Genomic DNA, 20111 nt, shown 5'->3' on the forward strand with positions numbered 1-20111 from the left:
AAATTGGCCCCTCCTTTCAAGCTTCTAGAGCAAAATGTTGATTGGATGGAGGAGTGTATGGAACAGCCCAAGCAACTGGATCTGGATTAGAATCACAGACTATGTTCAACTGATGTATATGGAAAGTCCTCTTTCTAATACACTTGGGTATAACCAATATTCCTTTGAAGCATGTAGGCTAAGCATTGAATAAAATACACTTGGGTATAACCAATATTCCTATTAAACATGTAGGCTAAGCATTGAATAAAATGTTCTGGACACAGTAGAGGTGTTGCTGTTAAGTTATAAGTAAAAGGTCCGTTTAATTATCTGATACAAAATATTACTTTTGTACAGCAAAAAGAAGGAAAAACAATATTATATTCATCAATATTTACATAAAAGAATATTACACTATTTTAGTGAATTATCATCACATTTTATATTAATATACATTATTGTTGGTATAGAAAAAAGGAGGTAGGGTCAACTGCTTCATATCAAATTGTCAAATTACGCAGTAAATTGGTTATTTCTTTAAACAGCATTGCCTAAATTGGCCACCAGAGAAAAAAACAGCAACATTTAAATGCAGCAGCATATTCTTAAACAGCGACGTGGAGATATAATGGCCAAAGGATTTTAACTTTTTAACATGCCATGAATATTCTCCACTCGCTAATTAAGGCAGCACAAATACACCCTCTCTCCAACATACATGCACAAATAAACAGACAGACAAACAAACACACACACACACACACACACACACACACACACACACACACACACACAAGGTTTACATAAAGAAATTGTTGCCGTTTTCAAGCAAAGGAAGAACAATTTGCGTGCCGTGACCTGAGAGGAACCGGCTCCTCTCTGACGGGTACCTTCCAGGGGTTCTAAAGGCGGCCGCTGACCTCCAGAGCTGCAGACCAGCAGACCCTCAGAACTGCCCCCTACCCCACCTCTGCACAAACTCAGCATGTGCTCTCTAACCAAATCCAACACATATTCATGTGTGTGTGTATATATATATACACATACACGGCACACTTATCAAGAATCAGAGCAAAAAATAATTATTATAATAACATCATCATCATCAAGTATCTTTTCAGTGTACCATTACTTCATTACCACTACAGATCTATAGAACCTAGAGTCTAGTCGAAGAAAATGACCATCTCTGGCCGAAGGAGCATGTGTCTTGCCGGGTGGACTGCATAGAGTGACAGTGGCAGTAGTGATTGCTCACTGGAGCATTCGTTTAGTTATCAACAGTTATCAGCCGGTTGAAACTGAACCGATTTTACCTATGGTTAAAGGTAATGGCTTAAAACAGACACCCTTCCAGTTACATGGCAGAAGATCAGGGATCAGGGTTGAACAGGCCACACAACAAGTCAGGACAGGCATTCGCTGAGCTGACACATAAGAAGGAATCAAGCTGTTTGATTGGATGCTATAGTTTCAATATCCTCCCATGTGTCTTTGACTTAGAAGAGAAGCAGGTGAAACACCTCCACGTGAAGCCAAAGGAATATCTTCTCAGTCGCTTGAAAATCAACAAAAGTATATACACAGACGGGAATATACATCCCAAAGTCAACCATTTGGCATTCAAAGAGTTGCGTGCTAACGCCGACGCAGTGCTGCAGAAGCTTGAAAGAAAAATGGCTACCAGAGAGAGGAAAAAGAAAAAATAATAATCCGTGGAACGCTTAAAAGTCTTTTAAAAACAACAACAAATAAACAACAGTCTTGAAAGCCAGTAAAAATGAGCTGGCAAACACTGTGGGTTAAAAAGAAAGAATCAGACATGACCGTAGCCATGGCATTAAAATGTGTCTCTTTCTTCTTTTGTTTTGTTTGTTTTTGTCTTTAAGTGTCAAGAGAAACAAGCACATGATCTTTCACCTCAATCAAGAGACAACGACAGGTCAGTTTGAGTCAGTGAGGATCAATGGGGGTCAATGATGTACACAGTGCAGACGGACAGACAGGGGGTGTGGTGGGGAAATGGACTGTCCAATCAGTGGACGCCATTCATGATGTGCTTGTGGTGAAGGCCGTTGAGCTCGTTATGATTGTGCTGCGCGGGCGCCATGTCGTCCTCGGACAGCCGCGCGTTCTTACGGATCTCCTCCAGGGTGTAGTCCTGCAGGATGGTGCCGTTCTCAAACACAGTGACCAGCATGTCCTGAGAGGGAGAGAGAGTGTGAGAGTGTGAGAGAGAGAGAGAGAGAGAGAGAGAGAGAGAGAGAGAGAGAGTGTGTAAATGAGTGAGAGAGAGAGAGAGAGAGAGAAGAGAGAGTGTAAGGGAGGGAGAGAGAGAGAGAGAGAGAGAGAGAGAGAGAGAGAGAGAGAGAGAGAGAGAGGGAGAGAGAGAGAGAGTGTGTAAATGAGTGAGAGAGAGGCAGAGAGAGAGAGAGAGAGAGAGGGGAGAGAGAGAGAGAGTGTGTAAATGAGTGAGAGAGAGGCAGACAGAGAGACAGAGTGAGTGAGAGAGAGAGTGTGTAAGGGAGAGAGAGAGAGAGAAAGGGAGTGAGAGAGAGAGAGAGAGAGAGAGAAAGGGAGTGAGAGAGAGAGAGAGAGAGAGAAAGGGAGTGAGAGAGAGAGAGAGAGAGAGAGAGAGAGAGAGAGAGAGAAAGGGAGTGAGAGAGTGAGGATGAGCTTTATCTGATGGTAATGGACCAAGGATACTGCTCAAGTCGTTAGCAAATGTTCCCATAAGAATAGAAACCTATTGGAATCTCCAGTATTCTCTTCCCTCCTTTCTCTCCTTCCCCACAGCAGGGCCTCAATTCTATTGCTTTTTTTCTTCCCCACAGCAGGGCCTCAATTCTATTGCTTTTTTCCCTCATTTATGACACAGAGGCCCATTTCAATGAGCACCCTGTAGTTTTACGGCAACAAACATTTTTGACCCTGGGAAGCTTTTCTTATTCTTAAAGCGATAAATGGATCATCTGTTGCAGGCAAGGAGAAAGACATTTGCAGAGGTGCTGAGGGGTGATGGACACTACTTGAGTGCAACAAAGATGGCTTGTCATTATTTTCAGGTTCAAAGGGTTTCATAGAACACATACACATATGATTTATTAAGCCTACTTATATGGAGAGAGACGAAACATGGATACCAGTTAAAAGCATGCTCCACATGTGCAGTACAATGCCAGAGCCGACTGTGTGTGTGTGTGTGTGTGTGTGTGTGTGTGTACAGATGACTCTGTATGTGTATGGTCTATAAATAGCTCCCTTAGCTTGTGTACAGGATGTAGAGTGATCAAAGGAAATAGAGTAGGTGCAGCATGCCAACTAATCAGAATCAACTGACAAGTATGTGTGTGTGTGTGTGTGTGTGTGTGTGTGTGTGCGTCCGTCCTTTCATAGGTGTGTCTGCATATGTTTCGCTCTCTATCTTTCTGTGTGTGCGTGTGTGTGTGTGTGTGTGAATGTGAGTGTGGGCGCACGAGCGGGACTCAAAGGGGTCTCACCTCCTCTGGCTTGCCCACGCCGCGCTCCACCGTCTCGATGAAGCCGTCCGAGTTCTTGCGAAGGGACAGGCGACCCCGCTTTGAGCCTTTGGACGGGTCCGTCACTGGCTGCTTGTACACATCCGTCTGCAACAGCAAACAAGGTTTGGGACCCCATGAATACACACACACACACACACACACACACACACACACACACACACACACACACACACACACACACACACACACACACACACACACACACCTCTGACAGATGGAGAGACTCTAATCTCAGGCTGGCTTCAGCACTGTGGAGGGCTGATTTCTCATGGTCCCCAATCAATGACCCAATCAATAGAAACAAGCGTCAGAGCTGTCTAATTAGCTCTTATTAGTCCCGCTGCACAAATATTGGACAGAAGGTGAGCGTTTGGGAATGTGCAGAGATGCAGACAGAGTGAGCTGTTGGCACTGCTAATCTGCGACGGCTGGAAGAGTTAAGGCCATGCCAATGTTTGACCCTCCCCAATAAAAGTGTTTATGCAACACTCCGTGTGTGGCATGTTTGGCAGCACTGTGTGTCTCTGGAGAGAGAACTGGAGTGTAGAGTCCAAAAAAAAAAAAAAAAAAACAATTGAGAGGGAAATAGCCCAAACGAATCCCACACCACATACGGGTCCAGTTCCCATGGAGACCCGGGTTCCAGTCTATCCGTCATCTCTCAATCCAACACCCCATCTCTCAATCCAACACCCCATCTCTCAATCCAACACCCCATCTCTCATCTCTAAATCCAACACCCCATCTCTCAATCCCACACCCCATCTCTAAATCCCACACCCCATCTCTAAATCCCACACCCCATCTCTCAATCCAACACCCCCATCTCTCATCTCTCAATCCAACACCCCCATCTCTCATCTCTAAATCCAACACCCCATCTCTCAATCCCACACCCCATCTCTAAATCCCACACCCCATCTCTAAATCCCACACCCCATCTCTCAATCCAACACCCCCATCTCTCATCTCTCAATCCAACACCCCCATCTCTCATCTCTAAATCCAACACCCCCATCTCTAAATCCAACACCCCCATCTCTCAATCCCACACCCCATCTCTCAATCCAACACCCCCATCTCTCATCTCTCAATCCCACACCCCCATCTCTCAATCCAACACCCCATCTCTCATCTCTAAATCCAACACCCCATCTCTAAATCCCACACCCCATCTCTCAATCCCACACCCCATCTCTCAATCCCACACCCCATCTCTCAATCCAACACCCCCATCTCTCAATCCAACACCCCATCTCTCAATCCAACACCCCCATCTCTCATCTCTAAATCCAACACCCCATCTCTCAATCCCACACCCCATCTCTCAATCCCACACCCCCATCTCTCAATCCCACACCCCCATCTCTCAATCCCACACCCCATCTCTCAATCCCACACCCCATCTCTCATCTCTAAATCCCACTCATTTCTTGTCTACTTTTTACTGTCCAGTCGATAAAGGATAACGGGGATAACTCACCCCCTTGCCGTTGACGGACTCCACGTAGCTGCACTTGAAGGCGCAGTTGAGCGTGTCCCTGTTGAGCTTCTGCAGCAGAGCGCTGCCGCAGCCGAAGAACACGTTCTCCACGCTCCAACCCTGCTCGCTCAGCTTCACCAGAATCTGCCAATCACAGACGAGCGTTAGCACTGAGGGAGCCGTGATTGGTGGGTGGGTCTGCACTGGTGGCTTCACTTCACCAGCGTGGCAGAAAGCACTTGATACTGGAGTGAACCCAAACCAGCCTAATCAGTGGCTAACTGTTTTTCTGAATTATATTATCATACATTCAGGGGGGCAGCCGTGGCCTACTGGTTAGGGCTTCGGACTTGTAACTGGAGGGTTGCCGGTTCGAACCCCGACCAGTAGGAACGGCTGAAGTGCCCTTGAGCAAGGCACCTAACCCCTCACTGCTCCCCGAGCGCCGCTGTTGTTGCAGGCAGCTCACTGTGCCGGGATTAGTGTGTGCTTCACCTCACTGTGTGTTCACTGTGTACTGAGTGTGTTTCACTAATTCACAGATTGGGATAAATGCAGAGACCAAAGTTCTCTCATGGGATCAAAAGTGTAAGTGTAAGTGTAAGTATATATACTCTTTTGATCCCGTGAGGGAAATTTGGTCTCTGCATTTATCCCAATATATATACTTATACTTACACTTAAAGCATTATATATGATCAGGCTATGCCTCTTGCCAAGACATGCACACAGCACAATCCAGAATAATCTCTTTCAAATGAAACCAAAGAGGTCAACAAGAGAGGTCAGCTGGGGTTGTTATTTAATCCTCACCTCCTCGATAGACTTCAGATCGATGCCGTCACCCTGGATGATACGCAGGTAGGACGGCAGCACCTTGTAGCCATTCGAATTTAAAGTGAAGCCGAAGCTCTCCCCCAGAATCTTTATCACCTGGGGGCAGAGAGAGAGAGAGAGAGAGAGAGAGAGAGAGAGAGAGAGAGAGAGAGAGAGAGAGAGAGAGAGAGAGAGAGAGAGAGAGAGAGAGAGAGTTGGGGGGAATTCAGTTCAGACTCCGACATCTCATGACATAAAAAAAGAAAAACGCTTGGTGCAACAGGCAAATATCAGAGGCAATCGATGAGTCACAAGTCTAAAAATATCACATATCATTCTACCACACTCCTTACCTCACCGACTGGTCGCTGTGCCGTTCAAAGGCTTTCTGTCTGTCTATCAATTACTGGTGTACAATTCCAATGCAACTATGAAAATGTGTTTACCCCCATGGAAAAGGAATGACTAGTAGAAGTAACCTAAAGACAAGTGTAGGTGAAGATGCTCAACATAGTCTAGTAATCTTCACATTCTGTGTGAGATGGCTCTGCTAAACTCAGATCACATAGTGTTTCTGTCTGTTTGTCTGTCCATGCCCTTTGTGCGTGTGCGAGTGTGTGTGTGAGTGCGTGAGTGCGTGAGTGCGTGTGTGAGTGTGTGTGTGTGTGAGTGTGTTGGCGGCGGTGCCCACCTCCAGCAGGGTCTCAGCGGGGTGCGTGTGTGTGAGTGCGTGTGCGTGTGCGTGTGTGTGTGAGTGTGTGTGTGAGTGCGAGTGTGTGTGTGAGTGCGAGTGTGTGTGTGAGTGCGTGTGTGAGTGTTGGCGGCGGTGTGTGTGTGTGTGTGTGTGTGTGTGTGTGAGTGTTGGCGGCGGTGCCCACCTCCAGCAGGGTCTCGGCGAGGTGCGTGTGTGTGTGTGTGTGTGTGTGTGTGTGTGTGTGTGTGTGTGTGTGTGTTGGCGGTGGTGTGTGTGTGTGTGTGTGTGTGTGTGTGTGTGTGTGTGTGTGTGTGTGCGTGTGTGTGTGTGTTGGCGGCGGTGCCCACCTCCAGCAGGGTCTCGGCGAGGTGCGTGTGTCTGTGTGTGTGTGTGTGTGAGAGTGTTGGCGGCGGTGTGTGTGTGTGTGTGTGTGTGTGTTGGCGGCGGTGCCCACCTCCAGCAGGGTCTCGGCGGGGTCCCCTGAGTCGGGCCGGATGACCAGTGCAGAGTCCTCGCTGCGCTCCGTGACGCGGTCCTTCAGCTTGTCGCCCCAGATGTGCTTGCAGGCCTTGAAGATGTCGTAGCTGTCGCTGACCACAGCCACGGGCCCGGTGGGGAACTGCTCCAGCAGGCTCTCGTAGGCCTCCTTCTCCCGAGTCCGGCCCCATGAGATGATGGTGCTGACAACAGAACGCACAATGTTTGCTTTTAGTAATGTTTGTTTGTTTACTTTGTTGTAAACAAACAAACAAACAAATAGTTAAATAAAGCTCAAATAAAATAGATAAAACAAATAATTCAATAAGATTTTTCAAATTTGTATTTGAGGAGAGAGAGAGAGAGAGAGAGAGAGAGAGAGAGAGAGAGAGAGAGAGAGAGAGAGAGAGAGAGAGAGAAATTAATGGATGAGAAGGTGCTGTTGATGGAGGATGGTGTCTTAAAGTCACTATTTTTAAAACCCATCACCTTTAAGCAGGCGTGATCTGATGTGATTATACAGGCTTTTAATTGCGTTTTGTCTAACAGTCTAGCAGTGCCTGACGCATACACTTATCAGGATCACACCTAAAAAAACAGCAATGCCTTTGGGCCGGGACGCACCAAACCGTCGGCACAAAAGCAATCGGACTGACCAGTCGGCTACCGTTTCCGTCTCCCCGGGTCGGTCAAAAAAGTGCCGACTAAAATATGTTAGGATAGTATATCAAAATGGGTTCATAGCGTACAATGCTGAATGTAGGGCTAATGGTCCGAGAATGTTTAGTCAAGGGCTAGCACTTCGCCAATCAGACTGGTCATTGAGGCCGACAGCCACTGGCTGATTCGATGTGTAATCGGCCAAAATGAATGTGTGTGTGTGTCTGTGTGCGTGTTTGGCCTCTCACCTGTGCTCTGCAGCGGGGATGGAGAAGCCGGCCATGGGGCAGCCGTAGTAGCGCTGGGCCATGAGGAGTCCGGCCACTGTGTCCGTGCTGCAGAAGTTTACCAGGTGGGCTGCACCTCCCAGAGCTGCCGACTAGAGAGAGAGAGGGATAGAGATAGAGAGAGAGAGAGAGGGATAGAGAGAGAGAGAGAGAGAGGGGGAGAGAGACACACCAGTTACAAATACAGGTTACAGATTCCGGTGAGATCGAAATCATTGCATTTGCTGTATGTTTGCTCAATACTAGTAAAGCTATCCTGTGTACTTCAAATCCAAGTGATATTGTGTCAAATCAAAATAACATACGTTCATACCACCAGGCACACACACCACAGGCACACACACCACAGGCACACAAACCACAAGCACACAAACCACAGGCACAACACTGCTGTTCCCTCCTAGGATATCATAATCTGCACTTTTATTGGAAAAGCAGTTGTGTGTGCTCTGAAGATGGAACACACTCTGGCGATGTTCTGGCGTTTGGCGTCTTCCTCATCCCTCATTTCTCAAAAGCGCAGGAACTCCAGTGACGCTCTTGCCGCTTGTCACCTCCATTATAATGACGGACATCACTGCTGATAAGGCCACCAGCTGATGGCATTCGCCACCGCTAGCAGAAAAGTCTTACACTGGGACCTCATGCTGTATTTAAAAGGCTTTATTAGCGGGAGATGGGAGGCAAAGCCCTATTCCCACATGGGGATGCCGTCTGTCAATCAAACTGAGTAAATAGAGGCAGAGTCCGCCAGGTGCTTGGGAGAGCAGCCATCCGATGGCAACTCATTTTTTGTGGAAGAGGCAATTGGAAATAATTAACCTTTGGAGCCAGTAAAGGATCATGATAATGGTAGCAATGAAGACAGTGATTATAACAACCTTAAGAGACATCTCTTTAGCCATAATAAATGATGTGTGCACACCTAGAGAGAGAGAGAGAGAGAGAGAGAGACCATTCCTTGCAGCCTTGGCCCACTACGCGTGGCAGGCATGAGTTGCAGGAGGCAGTGTGAAGGCCATTGTGTCCATATAGCTATTTTTCTGCCCCCAGTGCTGGTGGTGAACGACAAATAGATAAATAAATACATATATAGAGGACGAGGACAATCAGCCACCCCTCCATGACACTGGATCAATGACTTATATGAGGGACGAGTCAGAGCCGACAGAAAGAAAAGTCAATACCATCCACATCCTGTCCACCCTTAAGAAAACCATCATTCAACCACAGACAGTGAAGCTGTGGAAGAGGCTCAGAGTGAAGGCCGAGGGTACTGCTCATACGGGAAGAGCATTAGGACTATTAGCACAAGATACATGTGTGCCGAGGGTACTGCTCATACGGGAAGAGCATTAGGACTATTAGCACAAGATACATGTGTGGTCTACTTCAATACATGTAATGATATAATAGCATCACTGCCAGAAAATGCCAGAGGATAGCCTGCAGACATATAGATGACTTGGACTCTCTCTTTTCAATTTCACCTTTATCCTAGAAGCCATTAAATGGCCACCGTCAACGACAGCACAACTACTTAACATGGATCACTCAAATCCAATCTACTGATAACCTGCCGCTCTGCGCTGTGAGCTTACTGACTTCCATCTGTTTATCTTTTGAACATATTAGCTTAGCCAACATAATAAGTCAACAACAACAACGTCATCTCATCCAAAGCCGCATCTTATCCAAATCAAATGGTAATTTAAAAAAAAAAAAAAATTAAGTATATTTTTGGGCTTAATCAGATAGGACAGTGGAGAACGACAGGAAGTGAGTGGGAAAGAGAGTCGGGGTAGGATCCGGAAAGGACCATGGGGCGGGAATCGAACCCAGGTCGCCGGCATACGGTGCATGTACCCCAGCCAGTTGCGCCACAGCTGGGGCAAATGGTAATTTTTGACCATCTCAATGTCAAAACCACGAAATCACGACGGCCAATCAGAAAGCGTGCGGAGAAGCGCAGCGACTAGTTCACTCCAGTTCCACTCCACCTGGCTCTCCCTCTGCGCTGACGTGAGCGTAGGTGACGTGAGCGTAGGTGACGTGAGCGCAGGTGACGTGAGCGCAGGTGACGTGAGCGCAGGTGACGCGGCGCCGACCTTTTCAGCGCACGCTACTCTCCACGCATGCGATGTCTGAAGTGGATGCCACGCCAGTGACGCCAAAGAGAAACACACACACACACCCTACAGCAGAAAACCGCTCACTAAGACGGGGCTACTGAGTTAATTATGTGACGCTGAAAGAATACTGGTGACCAGAGCATTCCAATGCAGATTTAGTGGTAATATATGAATGCTGAATTGACTCGAAGCTATGAAATGAAAAAGAGGTTGCCTCGGTCAGTCTTGTGCACTGCCAAAAGGTCAGCTCCCTGCGGTGTGTGTGTGTGTATCCCTGATTTGTATTTGATTTATTATTTCTCTCTATTCTAAAATAAGGTATAGTTAACTGTTGATTTGGGAGCCTCCCTCGTTTTGGATATGGAGCAGAATAAAAAGCGAAATGGACATGACGGTATACTTTGCTTTACAGTTTACAAACTGGACAATGCTATCGTAACACCCCCAATTATCACCACTTTTGTTCAGAAATTCTAAAACAACGATGTTTTTTAACACTTCAAAATAACATTTACTAAATGAACCTTACATTTTTCAGTAGCCATAGATGTGTAAATTTGAACAAAATCTGGTTTAGTTCTTAACGGGAGCATTTACTGCCTGAAATATCCGATTTTGTTTACCACGCTCGGAGTTATAGTGCTAGCCTGATGGGTCGCCCATTTACACCGTTTCAACGGCACATGAACGGTTAGACCGAGAATTCTCGCCATGAAATTAAAATTCCACTGGAGCTCCATGCGGTTGTGTACACGCAGCCTTACAACACTGTTTACAGCTCTTCGAGTCACGGTAAAATGTCATTTTTGGTACATAGCTAATTTAGATACACCTATGGTGTGGGTGGTTGCGTTTCTTTAGGAGTCCGCTGTCTTGGTTTGTATAGAAATGGATATTAAGTGACATATACACGCAAGACGGCGGAAATACGGGACCGACGGTAATAGGGGGAGTTCTGATATAGCTATAACACATCAATAATAAATCTTCAACACAATAACCAAGCAATGAATATTGGGAAGGGAGGTGGGGAGTTCTAGTATGGTGTGGCCCTCACCTCCTGAGAGGACACCCCCCGGTAGCCAAAGTCGTGCAGCTTGAAGTCCAGGCCCTCCAGACTGCCCGAGGTGGACTTCAGGTGCTTGGCCAGGATCTTTTTGAACTCTCGGGAGATCGTCGCCACGGTGATGGGGTACCACATCTGCACCAGCATGGTCTGGACAGAAAGAGAGAGAGAGTGAGAGAGAGAGAAAGAGGGAGGGAGAGAGAGAGAGAGAGAGAGAGTGAGTGAGAGAGAGAGAGAGAGAGAGTGAGTGAGAGAGAGAGTGAGAGAGAGAGAAAGAGGGAATGTAAAGGGAGAAAAAGGCCAATGAGTTCAAAGTGTACGCGTGCATGTGTGTGTATTGTGTATCGCGCGTGTGTGTGTCCGACAGACAGAGCCAGGGTGTGGGTGTCAGGGGGCCAGCCATCGGATGTTGCGGCCACTGGTGATCAAGGGACCAATGGGGTGGCAGTCCAGCTGATCAGCTGAATCAGCCACCAGAATCAGCGCTGACCTCATTTGGCTAATTACAGCCACCTGGCTGCCTCTGGGAGCTGGGCCGCTGGCCGGCTAAACAAACGCTAGCACCATGCCCATGGACACTGACACAGAACAACGCTACCACCCATAGACTAGGGGTGTCATGATTTCGATTTTATATCGAAATTGATCGAAATTACATCTCAATCTCGAACTTCGAACTCAAAAGTAGAATCGCCGATGCAGCCACACCCCCAATGCGATGTCTAGCATGTATGCCAAGACGCACGCACACGCTGAACTGCTGGTCAACACTCCTCTAATGTTAGGACGCAGCCAGTTAAAATATGCACATCGACCTACCGAAATCAGCCAGTTAAAATATGCACATCGACCTACCGAAATCAGCCAGTTAAAATATGCACATCGACCTACCGAAATTGAAGCCCCTCTTGCTACTCTGAAATCACCGGTGTGGAAGTATTTTGTCGTTCATTCACGTCAATTAACACTAACTTAGCCTACTCAACTTAGCAAGTGAAAAGATGACCTAGTTACAATCCAAAATTACTTTAAGGCTTAAAATGCACATTGATAAACATATTCCATGAACACTAACCTTGGGTCTCTTCGGAGTGTGCTGAAACAATCAAATTATCCTTCTGTGTTGTTTCATTTCACTATGTTCACGTCTCTGTTTAGCCTTGTTCTGTTTACATTACAACCTTGCGGTTTCAAAATAAAACGCGGTTTCAAAATAAAAGCCCCTCGAAACAGAAAAGGAAAAGGCCAAAAAAATCAATAACATAAGGAATGCATTAATAGTAATATTTAAAAAAAGATCGAAAATCTAATCGTGACTTTAAAATTGAAAATGAAATCAAATCGAGGATTTGGAGAATTATGACATCCCTACCGTGGACACCCACACACAACAACGCTGTGCTCTAGTCTCGGAACACACAAACTGGGCAGAAAGGTTCCATTAGACACAGTCTGTCAGCTGTGCACTCACAGACTGGAAGAAATTGCTTAATCAAAGGCTAAACATAATTCTGCTATGAAACTTTTTGTTCTATGAAGATCTTCCCTGAAGTCTGCTAATGATTTAAAGGCACAGAATTTTGAACAATCGTCATACATGCATCATACATACATCAAGTACACAAAGTAAAAGATAGAGATGACAAAATATATGGTCAGAGTACCTCAACGTAATTGGTGAGCCAGAAGAAATCTGGATCTGTATTCTCAACTGTGAAAAGGACGTTCCCCCTCGGAATGATTTTTCCTTCAGGAACGGCTTTGATTCGGATGGGAAGGCGTCCATCATGTTTCTGACAACAGACAACAAGAAAAATGATGCATCACAAATCACTTTGCTGTGGACTTCTTTTGTCAATCACAGACAAATCCGTGGGACTTGTCACTGTTACTGAATGCCTGTTGTCCTCTGTAAGGAATGTCGCTCTTACCTCCAGAACTCTTCTCCAACCGTCTTCATCAAACACCTTTTGTTTAAAGTGCAAATGGAAGAACTGCTGGGCCTCCTGAATCTTCTCCTCCGTGATGACGGGACCTGAGGAGCGTGGTTGGATGACCAGGGTCAGAGGGCAGAAGCATAAAACCAAAAAGCACCCAATTAACTCCACATGCACATCACTGTCGCAGCTGAGCAAGCTTCGGAGACTCTCCCACTGCATATTAGCAACTCCGCAAACAAAAGGTTAAACCAGGGCAACTAAAAGGATTCACCAGTTCCAAACAGCAACAAATGCCCCATGGGGGGTGAGGGGGGTGCTTGCTGAGAAGCAGAAAATCCCTGCTCACATAGAGGAGAGGGCTGCCATCAGTTCTCTCAAAGACAGGGCTGGGGGGTAGTGGGGTTGGCCAGGCCTGGGGGGTAGTGGGGTTGGCCAGGCCTGCTTGACCTATGATCACTATTCACACATTTGACACATGATTTCAGGATGTTCTGCATTCACAGTGGTCACATCAGAACTATGCAACTACACATGCTAAAGTAATCTCTCAAGAAATAATCATCTCATTGAAATAGGGGTGGGCGATAAATATCGTCTGCGATATTATCGTGATTGCACATTGTTAAAACAACAAATTGACATTATCGAGTATTTAAATTACTTATGGGAATATCGAAATCACGCATTGAAGCCCCATACATTTACTAAATCCAGGAGGTCTATGCGGGAGAAGGCCCTGGCTGCAGCAGAGCAAGTGTCACATGATCACTAGTGGGTCCAGTTGTCACACGCATGCCTAATCTTTATTTTGTGCAGCAAGAGGTAGACTACTTGGGATTTTGTGTGGCTACTTCTGTTCAAGTAGCATTGATGAGTCACGTTTTTTTCCTACATGGTATTATATGGAGAGAAAACATTAGCCTTTGAGTATTTTAATAGTCAGTTGTAAAAAAGAACTCTTCTCATGTAGGCCTAACCCTTTTGTAAATGGACTGAAGTTTGCTCTAAATATCTATGTTTATCGATTAACCGTTAACCATATTCGGTCCTTCCTTCTCTGGTTTGTTAAACCGCTAACCATTAGCATCTCTATGGGATTTCTCATATACATTAGCCATAAGCTAACGCATTAGTTTCTATTCTGTAACTTGGAATGTTAGCCTATGATTGCTCTTAAACAAAACCTCAAAGGAAATAACTGAGATATACTCTGTTGGTCTGCTTAGTTTTACAGTGAATCCTAAGTAAAGGTTTTTGAAGGGAACTTCAGTTTCAGACTTTCACTTGGGAAACTGTTCATCTTCTCTAATGTAGCTCATGTCAATTGCCACACAAGTGGGGGCAGAATTGGAAATGTGTCATAGAGTGACAATGCATTGGTTGATTTGGTTAAAAAGTCACAGGTTAGGTTACTGGTTATTATTATAGCTGTAAAGTAGGCCTAACTCAGACTTTTATACATTTATTTTAAAGGGTAGCCTATCGACTAATTATCGTTATCGTCAAAATCACAAAAAATATTGAGATATTATTTTTAGGGCTGTCAAAATAACTGATTCATTTCAATTAATTAATTTGAGAAAAAAAATAACTGATTAAAAAAAATAACGCAGATAAATCAATTCCGTATGACCTTTGACCCCAAGCCGTTCTAGTCAGTAACCATTAGACTGAAAAATGAAGGAGAAGAAAATGTGCTGCCTAGGTCATTGATTGGAACATTTACTTTTAAGTCGCGCATCAATGCAAAGAAATAGTGTTGACATAGAGGGGAGTGTTAAAGGAACCGTATGTAAGAAATGTATTTCAATTAATCATAAAATGGCCCTGATATGTCACTAGACATTAATTAATCATGTTCACTTCAAATACTTATATCACTGACAGCAGTAGTTTGGCCAGGATATTGTCATTTAAAAAGTGAAGTTGCAGCCCTCAACTGATGTTGATGTTGTGTTTTGTTATGTCATGTTGTGTTTTGGCCTGATGCGCCACCCTCTACCTATCTACTAATCACAAAGTCAGTAGTGTTTTGACATCCGGTTTGGCAACCTTGAGTCAGGGGGGAGGGGGAGGGGATACACCGCTCTACAGTAATTTGAAAGTGATTGTAGTACCAGTTTTGGCCACAATCTTACATATGGTTCCTTTAATTTGTTTTCATTGTGTCCCCTTGGTTATATCTGTAGCCTGAAAAAACTTATTCCCAAAGCACTTTTGAATTTATTTCCTCAGCATATTAGGTCATATCATAGATTATTATGGCCATTATTTGAACAGTGAAAATAATAATAAAAGAGTTTTTGAACTTTAATGTCACTAATGCTGATTATTTAATGATTCATTTGAGTTTAAATATTTAAAATACTTTCACAGCAAAAATTATATATGCGATTAATTTAGATTAATTAATCACAGAGTATGTAATTAATTCGATTATTTTTTTTAATCGATTGACAGCCCTAATTATTTTTTGTCCATATCGCCCACTCTACACTGAAAGTATTTTCATGTAGATTATGATATCATATGATGTGATATGATATGATATATGATCATATATTATAATATAGCCTTGGGGCCAAATGCTTACAGGCTACAGTAAAAAGGACAAAAGAGTAACAGCAATAGCTACAAAAAATACAGGCCTAGATCAAAACTACCAGTCCCTTAAGCAAATCAAGGCCTGGTTGAGAGGAGTAGTAAACTCATCATAGTACTTCCTGGAAAGGTTTTTGAGTGAACAGGACCATTACTTATTTCATGAACCTCTATTTCAGGCACGGTATGGGGTGTACTGGAATGGCCTGGTGTGGTATGCACCCTTGCAAGCCCTATGAACAGGACACACGTTTCACTGATGACAAAGGTCACGGAGAACGGTCAACGGCATGCTTGCACGCTCTGCTCGATCGCGCTGAGTGGCAGTGGGTCAGCGGATGGCCGCAGAGTGGGTCACGCACTACTGACCTGCCAGGTACTTCTTCAGGAGGTACTGCAGGCCGAAGAACACCACCTCGTGGAACTGGGCATCCTTCCGGCGCCGGCACTCAAAGTACGAGTAAACTTTACTCACGTTGGGCGGATACTGTTTGTAGTGTGTGACCTAGAATGACAAGAGGGCAGAGAGAGAGACAGAGAGAGAGAGAGAGAGAGACATGTCATTACTCTTGGGGATGAGGTATAACAAACCAGAGAAGAAAGGACAGCTCACAGAGACTTTCATTTCCTTTGGTATAGTCTAGTTACCATGGGATTCTAGTTACCATGGGTTTCTAGTTACCAAATAATTCGGTGTAGTCATCACATTCCAAAGGAAGCCCATATTTGGAATTTTCACCTCCAAGGAATTTAGGCTACATGACTCCAGACCTCACAGTGCCCCCCAGAACAGCAGGGCAAACACTGCTATAAAAGAGACTGCATCAATGTTAACCACGCCTTGTGAGCAAAGTAGGCTACCCTACCCTTCTAAGTCAACAGGAAAGTCTAGAAGTACGTGACCTGCAGTTTACTGTCCCACTATAAGTTCTGCACTAGGGTGCTCATGATAAATCTGGTGGAAGGGAGAGCTATGCACATGTCCCCTACACAAAACCTACTTTGTTTGCTCCCAGACTCCTAATTGATAATTAAGAGCCACTACTCCTCCAGGTGTGTACACACGTCACAATTAAATATATTATAAACAGCAACCCACGAAGCAGGGCTCTCTCTCTCTCGTGCAATCCCATCCAGCACCCTCTGTCCTCCTTGATGTTGTTTGCAGACCCAGCACGTGCCGTATGATGGCCGTCGTCCGAGGCAGGCCAGTGCCGAGGGAAGCACATTGAGCGCCACATGAGCGCAATTAAGGAATTTCCCGGGACCCTGTGCCTTTGATTTCACACAGCCAAAGACCAAAAGCCAGCTGATACAACCTCAGTTCTGGACAGGGAAAGAACTCGAGAACTGGGCAGTCCATGGGTGTGCAGGTGGCGGGTGCAGTACTCTTAATGGAGTGTATACTACCCTGATAGGAAAATGGGTCTGTCAGGAGGGCCAGGGTGACTGGCTGACGCAGATCCCTAAAGAGTATAGGGGCGGGCCTCACTCTACCAACACTAACAAACACACTATCAAAGAAAGAAAGACAGACAGACAGACTTGTGGTCATAAACATGATCATAAATGTATAAACACAGTTTAGCCTAAATTCACTGCCATGTGACACAGGCCAGTGGATGAGCTCGAACCAAAGATAACAATTCAAATGTTTCCACGGTACTCTTTTTTCAACGTTCAAGGGCAGCACGCAAGATGCTGCCATTTGTTTTAGTCAGTGAGCCACTCATGACCAACTTGTTGAGCAGGTAGGGGTCAAAGTCAGTCTAATATGACACAAAAACATTGCATAACCATGATATGCCTTCAGAAGGACAAAGGAAACACACACACCCACACACACGGCTATACTTCAAAGGCTAATACTAAATCCACTCACCAAGTGAAAAGACTGGGGATTCATAATGGGCCTATACACTGCTTTGAGTAATTGCCTATATTTCAGTGTTTTAAGATATCCCAAGAACTCCAAACACACAAAACATGAAGTTAACTGGTTAGCTTTATGAGCTCAATAAGTGAGTACTAAAGTTTAATCACCAAACCTTGTGATGCTTATTTAAGTGTTGAATATGTCCTCCCAACATAAACATAAATCTTCTGTGACCTTGACTGGTGTTTGTCACACCTATAATGATATGCCATATTTCATTGTGTCTTATGTCATCAGATGACTTTTTAGTTGTACACAAGCCTGTGTATTGAATATTTTGAGACTTATGGCCAGGTTCCAGCTAATAACCGTTGTCTCTCTGTTTTGTTAGGTCTTCTCCCCTTAAAAAAAAAAAAACAAGCTGATGTATCAAGGCCATAGTTATGCAAACATTCCAAAACAGTGGCACAACAATCCAGGAAGCTGAAGACTAAATTCACAGGGACTGATACAACGAACATTTCCTTAAGCTGCACATATTTCAGTGGGCTGGCCTACCGCTGACTACTGCTACTACTACGGTCACTTATGCAAGTGGGATAAAGCCCAAATCCTGTTGCTATGAATTACATAACAGATACATGTGTGGACCCACGTGTCCCTCTGGTGATAAAGATAACCTGATCTTGGCACAGGGAGGAAATTGTGTTCATGTACAGTGCATGGGTGCTTTCAGTTAGCCAACTAAGGCGTTTTTCATTTCACCCTTAGCGAAACTGCTTCTTCAGCCTGAGCTGATGAAATCACAGCTATCTACGCCCATCTTGGCAGGGATGCTGTCAAAGACTAGGGGAAAGTGTGAACTTTGCTTACCGATAAAATAGTTGAATCTTCCTTGTGTTAAGGACAACAGTGTTGCCATTCAAAGACAACTGAGAGTAGGCTAAACGTCACTGGCATTGAAAACTGGCTGGCATTTTGCATGCTCATGTTCAGGGTCACTGGAGATGTCACACTAGGAATCATCCTTTGCCATTTGACTAAGACCACATAAAAAAACCTGGATGACATCTTCCAATTACATGTGACCTTTTTCTATTCCAGGTCGACTCTCAAAGCCTGGAAGCATTCATATGATGCAGGAATGCATGTATAAATGCATAACAGGTCCAGAAGATATGATTATTGCTGAACCTTGCCATGATGCCATGTTATGAAGGGTGACAACAAAAACGCACGTACACACTACAACTGCAGTCCGCAGTGTCCTGAGACTGCACGTAGACTTTTAGATGGAGACTGATCACTGATCACAGAACCTGGCATTACAATTTGAACTGACAAAAAACAGATTTCATCTCAAGAACGTCGGTACAACATATGGAAATATGCGGATGTCGCCAAAACATAAGCGAGCTGGCGTAAGGTAAACTAATGTCAAATGCCAACACGACACTGGAAACGTCCAGGAGTGGAAGTTCTGTGTTGTATCAATTAGTAGCTACAGGGAGCAAGCCAAAAAGACAGGGCAGTAGCAGGTGCCATCACGTATAACTTTTTCATAAATAAGAGTTTATCACAGGATATTTCTGGTCTAAGAACAGTGTTTCACTTTCGCAAAACAGTTTCGTTTCCAAGCAAAGCCCAGGCTGTTAGTTGGCACGTTACTTGCAATTCAGCACAAGCTCCACCCACCACTGCTTCTCAATGAGTGGAGTTAGCTAGCTACTAGCGATAGCTAATTTAACTTCTACTAACAATTCATCTTGGTAGGTTTATTTGAAGCTTACCCTAAATTTATTATAATTTACAGATCGTGTCCATACCTACACATTAATATGTTAACTATGTTTGTAAAAATGAAACCTGACTTGATCCCCCCCATTTAATTAACCTTAGCTAACATTACCTGACGTTAATGTAGGTTGGCTGGCTTGCTTGCTAGCTAACCCATAACCTTTGTTTTCACCTGAAAGGTCGAACCAATGCAGTGGTTCTGTCTGGGTCAGGGCTTGTCTAGTGAGCCAAAGATAAGAAATATCGTTACTCACCTTGTAGGAATCGGTGGCCAGCAAAAAATTAAAATCCTGTGCTGCCATATCTGCGGTGTGATTCAGATGAAGTTGACCGCCTCGCAGTATCGGTACTTATACTGTTATTGACAGCGTGACAGTCTTTGGGCGGGGTATGATGCCGCAATCTCCCTTGGTATGTAAAGTCACTCTCACGCGTCGTAAACCACGGTGTTTGACTAAAGTAGTTTGCTAAGTTGGTAGTCACAAGCTACGGAATAGGTTTCGAATGCTACAATCACACTGGCGCATCTCTCGTTGAATGGGGGTGGGAGAGAGGGGGCAGGGCTAACCAGATGCATTAGAGAGCACGTGACAAGCAAATACACAACTGTTGTGACGCCAGTCTGTCACGGCTACTTTTAAGCAACTCTGGGTATTTTACCATCACTGGGTATGACAATAAAGCAAGAAGTGATACATATTACATACGTAATCATTTTATTTATTATAATTTATTCAACAACATGGAGAGTAGACTAT

The 20111-nt window shown here is 44.8% G+C and overlaps 1 protein-coding gene across 1 annotated transcript; it reads right to left on the bottom strand.

Moving 5' to 3' along the window:
* Window positions 1-280: 280 nt before the first annotated feature.
* Window positions 281-19896, bottom strand: nampt2 (nicotinamide phosphoribosyltransferase 2). The gene is made up of 11 exons (XM_042090681.1): window positions 19608-19896; window positions 16050-16185; window positions 13071-13174; window positions 12804-12932; window positions 11131-11289; window positions 7903-8033; window positions 6972-7197; window positions 5821-5940; window positions 5008-5151; window positions 3483-3608; window positions 281-2185 (listed from the first exon to the last, which is right to left on the bottom strand). Exons 1-11 carry the CDS (start codon window positions 19653-19655, stop codon window positions 2018-2020), a joined length of 1491 nt encoding a protein of 496 aa, XP_041946615.1. The 5' UTR covers window positions 19656-19896; the 3' UTR covers window positions 281-2017.
* Window positions 19897-20111: the final 215 nt, after the last annotated feature.

Source organism: Alosa sapidissima, chromosome 4, assembly GCF_018492685.1.
Source record: "Alosa sapidissima isolate fAloSap1 chromosome 4, fAloSap1.pri, whole genome shotgun sequence".
Lineage (NCBI taxonomy): Eukaryota > Metazoa > Chordata > Actinopteri > Clupeiformes > Clupeidae > Alosa > Alosa sapidissima.

Excerpts from the sequence above, each read along its gene's own strand:
- nampt2 (XM_042090681.1), bottom strand. The coding sequence starts at position 19,655 with ATGGCAGCACAGGATTTTAATTTTTTGCTGGCCACCGATTCCTACAAG. Across the intron at positions 12,933-13,070 it reads GTTGGAGAAGAGTTCTGGAG|AAACATGATGGACGCCTTCC; the intron begins GTAAGAGCGACA and ends GTCTGTTGTCAG. Across the intron at positions 5,152-5,820 it reads ATCTGAAGTCTATCGAGGAG|ATTCTGGTGAAGCTGAGCGA; the intron begins GTGAGGATTAAA and ends TGTGATTGGCAG.